The sequence below is a fragment of the Citrus sinensis genome, chromosome 3 (assembly GCF_022201045.2).
Source record: "Citrus sinensis cultivar Valencia sweet orange chromosome 3, DVS_A1.0, whole genome shotgun sequence".
Taxonomy (NCBI): domain Eukaryota; kingdom Viridiplantae; phylum Streptophyta; class Magnoliopsida; order Sapindales; family Rutaceae; genus Citrus; species Citrus sinensis.
This window is the reverse complement of record NC_068558.1, coordinates 15,383,616-15,398,245: the sequence shown is the minus strand read 5'-3', so window position 1 is coordinate 15,398,245 and position 14,630 is coordinate 15,383,616. Positions and strand designations below refer to the sequence as shown.

Here is a 14,630-nt window from a genome sequence, read left to right as displayed (position 1 = left end):
CAAAAAATTAGAGTTTATTAACAAGAAATGGATAAAGTTAAAATATGAATAAAACTTGAACTTCCACATGAAAGTTGAAATTCATTTGAAAGACTTGGAATATTCAACTCATAAATTGTTGAGAAAATAGTTAAGTAGTTGAACCCATAATTAAGAATAATTGATCATGAGTTGGATAAAGATTAACATAAAGAAGGCATATGATAATTTAATTTGAAATATGTACCCGTAATGTTAGAAATCCATAATAATAATAATAGAAATATCAAACCAAAAAATTGAGGAACCATAAGCAGAGGAATCCAACCAAAAAATTAGAATTTATCAACAATAAATATATAAAATAAATGGCAAGTCAATGAATGTCAAGAGAACTTGGAATTTCCACACAAAATTTGTAATTCATTTGAAAGATTTAGAATACACAACTAATGAATTGTTGGGAAAAGAGTTAAGCACCTATCCATTGATAGGAATAACTTACCACAAATTAGACAAAGATTAACATAAAAAAAGTTGTGATGATTTGAAATATGTACCTTATAACGTTAGAATTCAATAGCCATAGAAGAAATATCCAAACCAAAAAGTTGAGAAAAGTATAGTAGAGGAGTTCAACATAAAAATTAGAATTAATTAACGAGAAATGGATAAAGTAAATGGTAAAGTTGGTGAATATGAATAAAACTTGGAACTTCCACATGAATTTTAAAATTCATTTGAAAAAATTGGAATATTCAATCCATAAATTGTTGAGAAAATAGTTAAGTAGTCGAACCCATAATTAGGGTGGTAACTGACCATGAACTGGATAAAGATTTACACAAAGAAGGCATTTGATAATTTGATTTGAAATATATACCCATAATGTTAGAATTCAATAATAATAATAGAAATATCCGACCAAAGAATTGAGAAACCGTAAGCAAAGGAATCCAACCAAAAATTTAGAATTTATCAACAATAAATAGCTAAAATAAATGGTAAAGTCGGTTAATGGGAAGACAACTTGGAATTTCCACACAAAAGTTGTAATTCATTTGAAAGATTTAGAATATGCAACCATGAATTGTGGGGAAAAGAGTTAAGTAACTGAACCAATTATTAGGAATAATTTACCACAAAATAGATAAAGATTAACGCAAAGAAAGTACATAATACTTAACTTGAAATACATACCCATAACGTTAGAACTCAATAGCCATAGTAGAAGTATCCAACTAAAAAATGTTAAAAACATGAGTGGAATAGGAAGACCAAAATCTTGGAATTTATTAACGAAAAATGAGATAAAGCATAATATAAAGTAAATGAGAAGATGACTTGGAACTTCCACATGAAAGTGGGAATTCAATTAACAGATTTGAAGGATACAACAAATAAATCATTGGGAATAGAGTTGGGTAGCTATACCCATTGGTAAAAATGTATTACCATAAAATAGAAAAAGATTAACCAAAAGAAGGTATATAGTAATTTAACTTAAAACACTTACCCATAATTTTAGAATTTAATAAAAATATTAGAAATATGGAATTAAAAAAATAGATGAAACAAGAATGGAATAACTTACCCAAGACTTGCAATAACTGACCAATATTTACCCAAGACTTGCAATAACTTACCAATATTTTGATATATTAGAACGGGAAGTTGGATTTTATAAAATGAACTTGATATATTCACTTAAAATAATAGAATTCAATTAAAAAAAAAAGATTATGAAACTAAAAAATTGTGGGATATAGAGTGGAAGAGCTCAACCCAAAAATTGAAACTATGTACCAAGAGTTTGATAAACTGCTACGGGAAGTATGGATCCTCAAAATTAACTTGAAACATCCAACAAAAAATTTGGACTTCAGTGAAAAAAGGGTGAATATAAAGCAAAAAAAAATAGTGGGATGCTAAATAAAAGAGTTCAACCCAAAAATTGGAATTGCTTATTATGATTTTGATAAATGTTAATGGAAAGTGGGGATCTAAAAATAAAATATTTACCTAAGATTTTTTAACTCAATGTAAACATGAAATATCCATTTGAAAGTTAGAATTTAATGAAAAGAGTGAGAATATAAAATAAAAAACTGATAGTTAACTAAATTGAAATAAGTTACCAAAAATTAAATATATTTAAATGGAGAATAAGAATTTAAAAAGTAAACTTGAAATATTCACCATCATTCTTGGAAGATGACAAAAAAGTGGAAATTAATGTGACTATTTTATTATATATTTTTATAATTTTTATAATTTTTCATTCTATATATAAATTTAAAATTATTAAAATATTTTATCTTATTTAATTGTAATTTCCCTCTTTTCCTATTTATTATTATATTTTTCCATTAAAAACAACTAAAAAATAATTTTTATTCTATTTACCGATTCAAAATCGATTATAGTGGTTTTCTGCATGCGCTTAATGAGATATAGCGACTCATTATATAAATAAATAAATATAGATACATATATGTGTGTGTGTGTGTGTATATATGTATGGTATAGTTATATGTATACGTACCTCATTTTGTGAGGATGTCATTCAAATACCAAAAACAAATATGAATTTTAATACATTGGACATCGCTCTTTTTTTTTTTTTTTTTTTTTTTTTATCTCCAACGTTAACCAATCTTGTTTACATTATTAGTTCAAATAACTTGGAAATAATTTATATATATAAAAAAAACAAATAACAGCATTCGGATTCTAGGAAACCCACTCGGTAAAACCCGGGCCACGCCCGGAAAAATAATATCCGGATTTGAAAGGGTCTTTGTTAATCCCCCTCTCTGCCCCAACAAAACAATACAGAGTATTGAGGGTTTTTCGTTCTGTGACTTGGACTCTGTAGCTAGCGACTCATTGAAGGCCAATCAATGGCGAAAAAACAAAAACGTGAGAGATTTCAAAACCCGCAGCCATTCCTGCCTTCGAACGACGATGACAAATCTGTGGCTTCCTCAAAGAAACGATCCAAGGCTGCCAAGCACCACCAGAAACAAGATAAAGTAATTTTCTTTTTTATTTTTTTCTTTTTATTGGGTTCGTACTTGTTTGTTTTTTTTATTACTTGTGTGAAGTTTTACAGATGATATCGTCGGGGATTAGTTCGAAGATTCTGAAGGAAGCGATGATTCAGCAGAAGGAGGTTCTAGAAGAGTCCGAAGAGCCTAACGCTACCAAAAGCGCCTTCGTTTTTGCCGAAGAAGAGCAGAGCAAGCGACGAGTAGAAGAAGATGAAGATGATATTGATGATTTCGGTGGTTTTAATGAGACTCAAAGTCAATTTGGAAATTATGAGGTCAGTGCTTAATGTTTATTATTATTATATATTTTTTTTATTAATTTGGAAGTGCAAACTAAGGATTTTATTATAAATATACCTGTAGCAAACTAATGCTTTATATTTATAGGTAAGTGTTTTGTAAAATGGGAATAAGGAATGAATTTGAGAACAATTGAGGTGAAAAATACTGAATAATTTTTTTTGGAGAAAAACGTTTGTGTTTTGTGGTTTTTATGTTTAATTTTATCTTAGTTTCTTTTGTTGTTTGAAAAAATGTTGACAACATCGTTTAGTTGTTTTTTCAATTAAACATAGTTCCGTAAGCTGAGTTAATTTTTTATTTTGAAATTCAATTTTGAAATAAAGTGGTGGCCGGTGGGCACCCTTTTAAAAAAAAACAACAATTTTCATATTTGATGTACAGAAAACTGGTTTCAGAGCCTAATGGGTTTGTTTATTCTTGTCCTTTTTATTTAAAGCAGGAGGAGATTGATGAGGATGATGAGAGATTATTGGAGGCATTTCTATCAAAGGATGCTGGTCCGCAAGTTACACTTGCAGACCTCATCATCAAAAAAATAAAAGAAAACGATGCAAACATTGCTTCAGGAGGTTGTTGTCATCATGATCATCAATTGGTCATGTCGGTGTCTTTTCTGATTTTGTTGATTTTAATCTTCTTTAAATTTCTGTTTGTTTTGGAATTATGCAGAAACACGGCCTTTGCCCAAGTTGGATGAGTCATTCATAAATTTGTATAAAGGGTAAGTTAGTTTATGTGGTTAGATTGTGTTTCTATTGAAAATGCACCATTTTATTCACCTTCTAACTTGTTCACATTTTAACTCTTTTTTCTCACTAATTGGCTTCCATTCATGTTTATGGTGTTATTGGGATGTTTTGCCATGGAACTATTTTTTGGTCAATATGGTAAAAGAAATTTATTAAAGGTCCCATTATTGGAATGTGCAGAGTTGGCGAGTTTCTCAGTAAATACACAGCAGGAAAAATGCCCAAAGCGTTTAAGCACATCCCTTCAACACAAATGTGGGAGCAGGTCTTGTACCTTACTGAACCCGAGAAATGGACACCTAATGCAATGTTTCAAGCGACACGAATTTTCTCTTCCAATCTGAATGCCAAGAAGGCAGAACGCTTTTACAAGCTTGTTTTGCTCCCTCGAATCAGAGATGATATTCGAAAGAACAAGAAGCTGCATTTTGCTCTATATCAAGCTTTAAAGAAATCTCTGTACAAACCTGCTGCATTTAACAAGGGAATATTGTTCCCGTTGTGTAAGGTTTGTCTTTCAGTACAACACCTTGAGTCCTGTCTACTGTATAAGCACATATATAATTTATTACAGTATATGGACTTCTGGGCGTACCCATATGTATAGAGTGATGTTCATGTTTAAGATATTCCTTTTTTTTTTCCAATTGATGTTAGTCGTTAGTGCATGCAAATTCACTCATTCACCATTATAATCTCAAGTGGAAATGTGTTGTGGCAGCTCTGTTTTGGGTAATATGGGAGGAAAGAAATGTTCATATTTTTGAGGGGAAAAGTGGAGACAGCTGTGGGATAGAGCTCGTCTTCTTGCTTCACTTTGGGTTTTAGTTTGTAAGGAGTTTCAGTATTCATCCTTTTTCTTCTTCATACATCTAAACTTTGTACAGAACATATACTCCCTAGTTTTTGTTTTCTTAGTGGACAGCTGGTTCACTATCTCTTTAAATTCTTCTTCATTAATACATTTTTGAGTTTTATTAAAAAAAAAAGGTGGCAATGCATTTATAATGCAACTTTTGTTAGCTTTGGTCATTCACAATTGTATATGAAGTCTACAACTGTGCAGTTACATTTGTTGCTGGGTTAATGGGTCACTCATATTCATCAATCAGATCAAATTCTCAACCACTCTGAATTTCAATTTGCATAGTCTGAATTTGTTATGTTGATGGGATAGACGGATTTTAGAGTTATGTTATAATAACTTTACTTGATGTTCAGTCAGGGACATGCAACCTTAGGGAAGCTGTCATCATTGGGAGCGTTATTGAAAAGATCTCCATTCCTATGCTCCATTCAAGGTATGTTCTATATTTCTGGGTTTCCTAAGGCATATACAGAAAACCTTAATTTACTGGATTCTGGAATGTATAACATAGATTCATGGCATCCGCAGTTGTCAGTTCTCAGTATTGTCATTTCAGGAAGTTTATGAATTTTAATTTAAGAATTTTCTGCAATAATCATAAGAATTTTTCACTAAATGATTATAGTGTCTTTCTAAAAAGACTTAGAGAAATGCAGTCTGCATAAGCATAATTAGTTGTTTGAGTATTTTATTTATCTGCAATTTTATCAAAACATACAAGTTCCTGACATCTAGCCTATTTATAAATGCCTGTGCCATTTGGTTTTGGCAGAGTATAAACTTCTGCCGTATGAAATCAATATGATTTTTTTTCCTTGAATATTGATTTTTTATTTTTTTTTCCAGTGTTTTATTCTTATAAAGTTAACAACATAGTTCTATTAAGCTGTAAATTATTTGTTCCCCTTCCATTGTGGAAGATTCTCATTAGTAGTCTTTTGGATTTTTTTGCTGAATATTGCATGTTTTATAGTATTTTTTTTAAATTACTATTTTATTTAACAGTGAGAGTGTACAAATACACATCATTTGAGAGAAATTTGTACTGCTTAGTAGTGATGGTTTCCTTGGCTGGGAATTTATTAGTTTACCTTAGTAAAACTTGTCAAAAAATGCTTGCTTGATGAAAATGAAGCTCCCATCCTAGGAAATAGTTCTTCATATGGAATATTGCTTTCAATTAGTTTGGCCCAGTTAATATAATGCAAATCATGAATGGATTATTGACATCAAAGAGCATAGATCACTTGATGATTTTCTTCTAGATAATTCTTTTTTGATTGCCTAATTACTTGTAAAGAATTTCATTATTTCTTTTTCCTAAAAACTAATGCATATATTTGAAGCACATGAAAGCTAGTTGATTCTCTGTATTTCTAGTTGCTAATTGGAATATTTGGTGTTCTGCCACAAGATGAGCTAATTTTGTTTTTCTGGTTGCCAAAACATTGTACTTCAATTTCAGTAATTCTGTTGTACACAAGAGATGTCTTAACTCAAACTTCTTTTTAAAATTGCAGTGTTGCACTACTCAAGCTTGCAGAAATGGAATATTGTGGTACAACAAGGTATTCAAATTTCTAATATCAGGCTAAAATGAATTTTCCCCCCAAATTTGTATTTGTGTCCACTGTCCACAAAGTACACATTTTTTAAGCTGTGCCTGTGTGGAAAAAGAATAATGCTACTTACCTCAAAGTTAATAGGAATATATGATGGATGCGTGTTTGTTATAATGCTAAGATGAGAAATAATGTGATTAGAGTTACTGTGAATCAAGGTTTTAGCAATGTGTGTGTGTGTGAGAGAGAGAGAGAGACCGCTTAATCAAAGAAATTCACCTTTCAGAGTAGTAAAAGATAATTTATGAGGCAAATCATTTTTATTGTTGTAAATGATTCGAAAATCACGTTATAATACTCATTGGTTATTCATTGTAGTTACTTTATAAAGCTACTCCTGGAGAAGAAATATGGCTTGCCATATCGTGTAGTTGATGCTATTGTTGCTCATTTTATGAGATTTCTTGAGGATACAAGAGTAATGCCTGTAATATGGCATCAGTCTCTCCTTGCATTTGTACAAAGGTTAGTAGCTTTTTTCATTTTTTTTTTAAATCGCCACTATTGGTTCTAAGTTTAATCTAAACCTGTAGGTGTTAACCACAAAAGAATCTGTAGATATGATAAATTGACATTTAAAGTATGGGACAGCAAGTAAAATGAGATTTAATACCTCTTCGGGATTATAATTTATCAAATGATGCCTTTATTGATTTTGTTGCTGATTTCTGCTGTCCCACTTAAGAGATGTATTACAATTCATATGTATGACTTGAGATACAATGGGGGAAAAGAGTGAGTGGGGGAAGGAGATCGGGATTCTTTTCATATTTTACCCTTTTTTTTTTTTAAAATATTGATTTCTTCCAAGAAAAGCCCTTTGTGGTAATGGATGCTTTTTATTTCCTTTTATTTTGGTGAGATTTAATTTGAAACCTTGCATAGATATTTGTTTTGGGTGAAACTCGAGTTAGACGTTGCGCTTGGGGTAAGTAAACTTTAAAACTTCAATTCAATGACCAAATTAGGAAAACAAGAAATATCAGTATAGCTGGAACAAATATCAGTCTTGAGATAGGGAGTTATAAATGGTTCTAACCTTGTATAGGGGTGATTGGGTATACTTTTGTGTAACACAAATAGTGCTAGCCTTTGTTTTCTGAGTGGACAGCTGGTCCACTATCTGTTTTTACATCTGCTTTATTAATACATTTTTCAGTTTCTTATCCAATATATATATATATATATATATATATAGCTGTAACAATTGGCTTGCAGCATATCAGATGGCTAGCAGCTTCAGAGCCAAATCTGCCCTGATTAGGGATCAATATTGGTTGTTAAATGTATTGGTGCCACCATCATTGTAAACTGAAAAAATCTGTTACATTACACTTAGAGACTTATTGAAAAGAAGTGTAGATTGATCGGTGTATATTGTTGTCTAGAATATGGATAAAATGTCTCTACCCCTGTGAAGCTTTCAGTTTTGTCAAAATCATTTACGCCTGGATTTTTCCCTGAGATGGCTGCTGTATAAAATTATTTTGCAGATACAAGAATGAATTGCAGAAAGAAGACAAAGATGACCTCAGAATTCTACTTAAAAAGCAAAAACATAAACTAGTAAGATTATCGTTCCTAATGCCAATAATTGTCTCACTTCTGTTTGTTGGATCATCTGATTTGCATAAGTACTTGTTTCAGCAGAATATGATTTCTATGCACTCCCTCTTGACATGCAGGTTACTCCTGAAATTATTAGGGAGCTTGATAGTAGCCGCAATCGTGGTGAAAAGGAAGGAGATCTCGTGTCAATTTATATCCTTTGCTTTGTGAAAAGCATCTCATTGAAAAAGTATATTTACTTTGAGGTGTTTGTGAACGTTTATTTCTTTCTCCCTGGTTTTTGTCTCAATTTGGGTTTTAGTTTTGCTTTTATCAAGCTTCTTAATTCCATTTTTTTGTTTGCTACAATAGAACTGTGGTCAAGGAGGATATATACAAGAGTTTCTTTGAAACAGCGTTCACTGTCTATTGTGGTCTTTAGATGTGTTTTATATAAATGCTCATAGCTAAGATATTTTTACAACACATGATTACATAAGTATGTTTGTTGCATGCCAAAACAACCTTGGTGTTGGATGCTTTGTTATGGATGCTAACAGTCAAGGAAATTTTTAATGAGTATTAGATGCATTCTTATGAATGACATTTCTTAAGGAATTTATATAATTTGATGGTATCAGATGATGATGTTAGATGCATGTATGCATTCCACTGTTGCTTTTTATACTTCGATACCATTAACAATTTATGCAAGCACTTGGATTTTTCCTAGTACCTTTGAATGATTCAATTCCTTGACTTTTCATACCATATCCTATGTCTGTGATCAATAAAACGATCGAGGAAGATAGGTTTGATATTCCAGATGTACCTATGGAGGAGGATTGAGTATCTATGACTACCAATGTCGTCAATTGCCTGGTATGGTGCTCTGCTTCTGCTTTGTCTTATTATTATTCACATAGATGTATTTAAATGAAATACTTTAATGTCTTTTTATTTTTGGGTGGTTTTTTTCCTGTTTTGTTAATGTGAGGAGAAAGCCCTAAGCTTAACCCTATTAACTCTTTTATGACTTTAGTTTCCATTTTTATGGAAGCTGTTTTATATTCTTAATCTTGAAATTAATTTTACAAAATGTCTCCAGCATCCATTATTTTCTGTTTGGTGCAAGCTGCTGAGCCAGTTTATGTTTGTGTATTTGTTTTGTTCTTTCTGACTATTATGCAGGGACAGTTCTGTGCTTGTAACTAACTAATTCAAGGCCAGGTTCCCGTGCAGGTAGCCATCTGGGATTATTGAAGCGATGACTTTTGACATATGTTCCTTTGAGATAAATGCAGTTTTTGTGTTCGTAAGTGTGCAGTAAATGTGGACGCAAGTAGGTCCAGTTTACAATCAAGTTTTAGTCTTGTTTGATTCGAAAATTGATCATTTGCTTTTCCCCCCAAATCTGATTGTTGTAACACAGAAATCTCATGTATTTATAAATTTTGCTCGTTTAGAATGCTCTTAGCTTAGCTACATGGTTCTCCCATAAATTTAGAGTTCCCTTTTGGTTAATATGAAGCATTTGTTTGTCTGAAGTATTTTCTGTTCTTTTGCAAATTTGTATTATAATTTACATCAAACAATGATAATAACCAACGGCCAATGATTCAGTTCCAACATTCTATTTAACTGACAAGTCACATCACGCATTAGCTAGGATGATTGGGTCTGATTTATGTGAATGGGCCCTATAGCAGCAGTTCATATCAACCTTTCTGCAATCTCCAATCCAATCTGAAAATGATAGGCTAGAGAAAAGGATTTGTTTACGAAAATCAACTTGAGAAGAGATTCCGATAGAAATGAAAAAGATTAGTTTCAGCGACGTCTCAATATACTTTATCGAATCACTACGAACCTCATAATAATAATAATAATAATAATAGTAATAATGGACAAAGATAGCATTATTGATATATCAACATCAAAGTTGTTCGATTGTAGAATGACCCCTATATTTATACACTTTCTCAAGAATCAGAAAGTGTCTGTACCAGTTAAATTGTTAGTCCAAAGCATAACATTTATTCTTGCTTTTCGGCTACTCTCCCTTGCTTATACCACGTATTATCACTGTTGTTTTTTTTTCTCTGGAGCATCACAGTAATGAAAATTTAAACCCTCTTCCTATTTATACGAGCGAGGTTCGTATCTCAGACTTCTTACTTTAGTCAAAGAAATTTTACTAGTTGAGCCAAACCAGCAGCACGCTGTTCTTTTTCTTTCAACCTGTAACAATCACGTTGCAAGTTTTACGTCAAATTACAAATTTTCTATTAACCCATGTACATCTTTCACTTACTTAGTGCCTTACTTCTTGTACACGATTAGCTATGTCCGAAAATTCCAGGTCCTCACATTTGTGGTTATGGCTTGCTAGCATGGATCATACGATTGCAGTCTTTTTGTATTAAGCTTTGAAGACTTTCCTCTAAAAGAAATACGGTCCGCTTTATACGATACCAAGCAGATTTTTTTAATCATACCAATCGAAAGGCTGCATGTGACGTGCAACAAGCACAGCTCAACTACATAAGCATGTAGTACTAGAATTTATTATCTGTCTGATCAATTGACTTGCCACGTTGAACCTCCATTATTAAACCCCTAGCATCATCATACACATCACGAACCCCGATTGTATTCATGCAATCAAACTCGTTTTGTTGTGATGCTATATTGCTAGCTATTCCTTGTTCAGTAGGTGATGGGTATTGAGATTTTTAAATTGGGGTTTTTCAATGGTGTCTAAACCTATGTTGTTGTGTGTCGTGTTGGCAGTCATGTGGGTGAGGGCATGCAAATGAAGTTAGCAAATCGGCTAGGGTTTCCTCATCCGCAAGGCTGACGTGGATGGCGACGGATCAGTAGAACGTCGACACGTAGCCTTTCCTCTGAGAGCGACCCAGAAGCTCGTTTCCTATATACGAACAATAATCCCACGTCACAGTTGATCCCTAAGGGACCATTTCACGCATCTACATCCCATTTTTCGACACGTAATGGCTTAAATACGAGCAAGTATATATTTGTCTGTTTTGTTAATCATTCATACCCAACTCCATTATTCCAGAGAAATATTTGGAGCTTTGTGGAAAAATTTCGGCTGAAAGTGCTATTTCTTCCGGTGCTTTTTAGGGCTAGGAATTTTGTATGATATGAGTTTTATTGGGCGTCTTTTGTGGACCATTTAAGATTCCATAATTGTGGATTCAAGAGCTAGAGCATGAATATCTATGTCATTTCGTAACATCAATGAAAAGGTATTATTTTTGCCAAATCTGATTTATATATTTATTTTTGTTTTCTTCAGACATCTTACATTTCCCATAAATTTGTATCATGCACCATTTTTCTTTTTTCTTTTTTTTTGTATTTTTAGAGTTAAGATGACGGTGAGAAATCTCAACCACTAAATACTAATTCAAATTTAGTTGACGGCGTATTTAAAGCTTATGCACGGCAAACGCCAATTGAGCTACGCCGAAGGCAAATTTCCGTTATACGGATATTGTGTATATCAAACTTAAGTCAGCGAACTTTAAAAATAATAAAAATAAAAATAAAGGGACTTTTTTAATGGCTTTCTTGTTCTTCAGAATCGGAAATGTTTACATGCCCATGTGAACTTCTATCTTTTCAATAAAATTTTTGTGCTGAAATCCTGAGAAAATTTCAGGCCTTATATGATATTAATATAGAATCTATTTGTTTCAATTATTTCCTAGTTGCAGTTCTGAATAATGCCCCATGTGTGTCAATTCTAAGATCTAAAGATTTTTTTCAAACAGAAGCCTCATATACATACATACATACATACATACATACATATAAAAAGTTCGGTGCTTGATGATGACCAGCTATCCCGATATATAGCTGACGATCGAGTTCAACATGATGATAGCATTACTCTTAAATTAAAATTGTTAAACGAAACGATTTTGGGTCCAATCATTTTATTCATGTTTAAATAATCTAATTGATTCCTGTTGTGTCAAAACTCGACAAGATTCTTTTACTGATAAGTGATGATACAAGTACAAACTTTTGAACAAATTAACTGATTTAGAATTAACTCATTGGTTGAATAAAAATACAAAATAATAAAAATAAATCATGTGGACCAAGAGATATCCAAATCAACTAATTAAATAATACCACATCAGTTTATGCAAAAAAAATAAAAAAAATTATATAAGAGTTTGTAGCTATATATATATTATTATTCTCTATATCAATGAATTAAACAAATTAAATAATGTCAATTCATTCATAAAATCGATCAAATTCAAATTTTAACATTATGATTCAATTAATAAATGGATCAAATTCGTCAGTAAAATTTTTTACCTAATTCATTTAAGATTTGACACCAATCCCCTTCCAACCCCTGTATGGCTACTCTTATATCCGAAAGAAGTATAGTGAAACCAGCTATAGATGGCGACAATATGTTAAAATGAGCTGGCTATAAGATGTTGGGAAACAGGATCCTTTTGTTGGATTTGGGTAAGTTGAGAAGATCTTTGGTCCTCTAAAAGCATTGCTCTTTCTACTTACCACATGAGTATGCATATTATTAGTTGAAGCATACATGTAGCAAAGCACTAAATAAGAAACACGCAGTAGTCTAAGAGCACCATAGATTTCTCCTCTTCCTTTTACTTGCCACATGATAACAAACCCTGCATGCAGATGTCAGCAGGTTATTAGTGGCCATCTTTTCTTTTCTTTTTTTGGGAAAGAAATAGTAGCTTCTCAATATACCACGATTACTCGAAAGTAGGCAGCTACATGTGAATATGCTATACACACTTTTCTAACAAATATTTTTTTTTTCATACACTGAAATATTGGTGAAGTTCTAGACCACCCATTTATATATTCAATATTCCATATGATGCATGTTCCCCAATCTATGACAACAGACAGTTACAAATTTAATTTCAAAAATTAATAAACTTGTGGATGTAAAATTTCTCTGATGATCTGAAACCTTGGGCATGGTCTAGGCAACCAGTTTGATTTAATTTTCTGTGTTGATGTCGTCTTATTGATTGCATGTTTTTATCATATTTGAGTCATACGTATGTGCATATTATTATATATGTATTTGAATTCAGTACTCATATGAGTTCTATTTTAATCTTTTTATAAGATTGTGATTGTTAGTTACTGAATAAGAATAGATATTGAATAAATTTTATCTGTATATAATAAAATAATATGCACAGGTGGTACAAAAAAATTAAAATATCAACACATCTTCTATAAGCATTGGTTGTTTTGGAAGTATGTTGATTTGGGGATTTGTTTTGGGCGTGAGGGCGCGCGCTGTTGTGCAAATTTTATTGAACTCGCAAGTGCACGAATCTATTGTAGTGTAGATCAATGGTGACGAGTGTCGATCCCACGAGGAGGTGGATTTTAATTGTGTGTAGAATTAATTTTCTAAATGGATGGTTGGATTTGTGGTGAAAATGATTTGGATTATCCTAAAATTCGAATTAATGTGGCAAGAGTAAATTGAAGTGAAAATCTATTAAATTGACGTACTTGGGTATCTGGATCCGTATCAACATGCATCATGGGCTAAATATTCCTTATTAATACCAATTAAATCATGATGGAGGAATTGACACCTTATGAACCAAACTCTAATCAATATGGTGCTAAGGGCTTATCGTGCCAAATAATAATAACCTTGTACTAGAAAGCCGGTGAAACCAAGGCGGTATCTAGAAAAGATTATTATTATTTGTCGACGAGAAGTCAAAACATCCACAAAAATTAGAGGGAAAAAAAATAAATTTACCAAATAAAGCCCATGACACATGTTAAGACTTCACCTTCAACCCAAACTTAAAAGAAAATTAGCTACTCATAATTGAACTAGGGGCAAAATGAGAATTTATTAAAATACGTAGAAAATACAAGATGGAGAAGGAATTACAGAAAATGGAGTTCAAAAATGGATTCAGAGATATCAAATTAGGGGGGGCAAAGCCCCCTTTTTATAGATACATTGAGTAAATCATAGCCATCAGATCGAAAACATTTCGGACGCTCAGGATTGCGTCACGTCATCAGTCAACAATACGCGGTTTGACCACGCGGGTGAACAGTAACATGGTTTGACTCGGATTGAACAGTGACATGGTTTGGTTGAAAATAATCCTGTGTAATGCATGTACCGCACGGAAGATTTTTAGTCCACTGATATGCTACCACGTTATCGATCAACAGTGCATAAAAATTTTAGTCCAACAGGATCGCGACACCTCATCAATCAATGCCACATCATCGGTCAATGCCACATCATCGATCCGTCTATGTGAACAGTGTCGTGAACAATAACGTAGACAGTACGTACATGTGAACAGTGCCGTTTTTCCTTTTATGCTCCTCCTAAGGTTTTCGACCATCCTGAGTTCAAAAGTGATGTCCGTTTTACCGTATGATCTCTCGTTCATTGTGAAATGACTATGATGCCCCT

General features: G+C 32.4%; 1 protein-coding gene across 5 annotated transcripts; it reads left to right on the top strand.

Moving 5' to 3' along the window:
- The first annotated feature begins 2,795 nt into the window (after positions 1 to 2,795).
- Positions 2,796 to 9,669, top strand: LOC102606860 (bystin). 5 transcript variants are annotated; one of them, XM_025094432.2, is made up of 12 exons: positions 2,796 to 3,014; positions 3,095 to 3,307; positions 3,772 to 3,904; positions 4,005 to 4,056; positions 4,265 to 4,592; positions 5,306 to 5,385; positions 6,473 to 6,520; positions 6,893 to 7,039; positions 8,068 to 8,140; positions 8,260 to 8,335; positions 8,892 to 9,004; positions 9,314 to 9,669. In XM_025094432.2, exons 1-11 carry the CDS (start codon positions 2,883 to 2,885, stop codon positions 8,969 to 8,971), a joined length of 1,362 nt encoding a protein of 453 aa, XP_024950200.1. In that variant the 5' UTR covers positions 2,796 to 2,882; the 3' UTR covers positions 8,972 to 9,004; positions 9,314 to 9,669. The 5 variants fall into 5 exon arrangements, with proteins under 5 accessions (XP_024950200.1, XP_006495179.1, XP_006495178.1 ...); XM_006495116.4 differs by having other exon boundaries at positions 2,797 to 3,014; positions 9,365 to 9,669; XM_006495115.4 differs by having other exon boundaries at positions 2,797 to 3,014; positions 9,353 to 9,669.
- Positions 9,670 to 14,630: the final 4,961 nt, after the last annotated feature.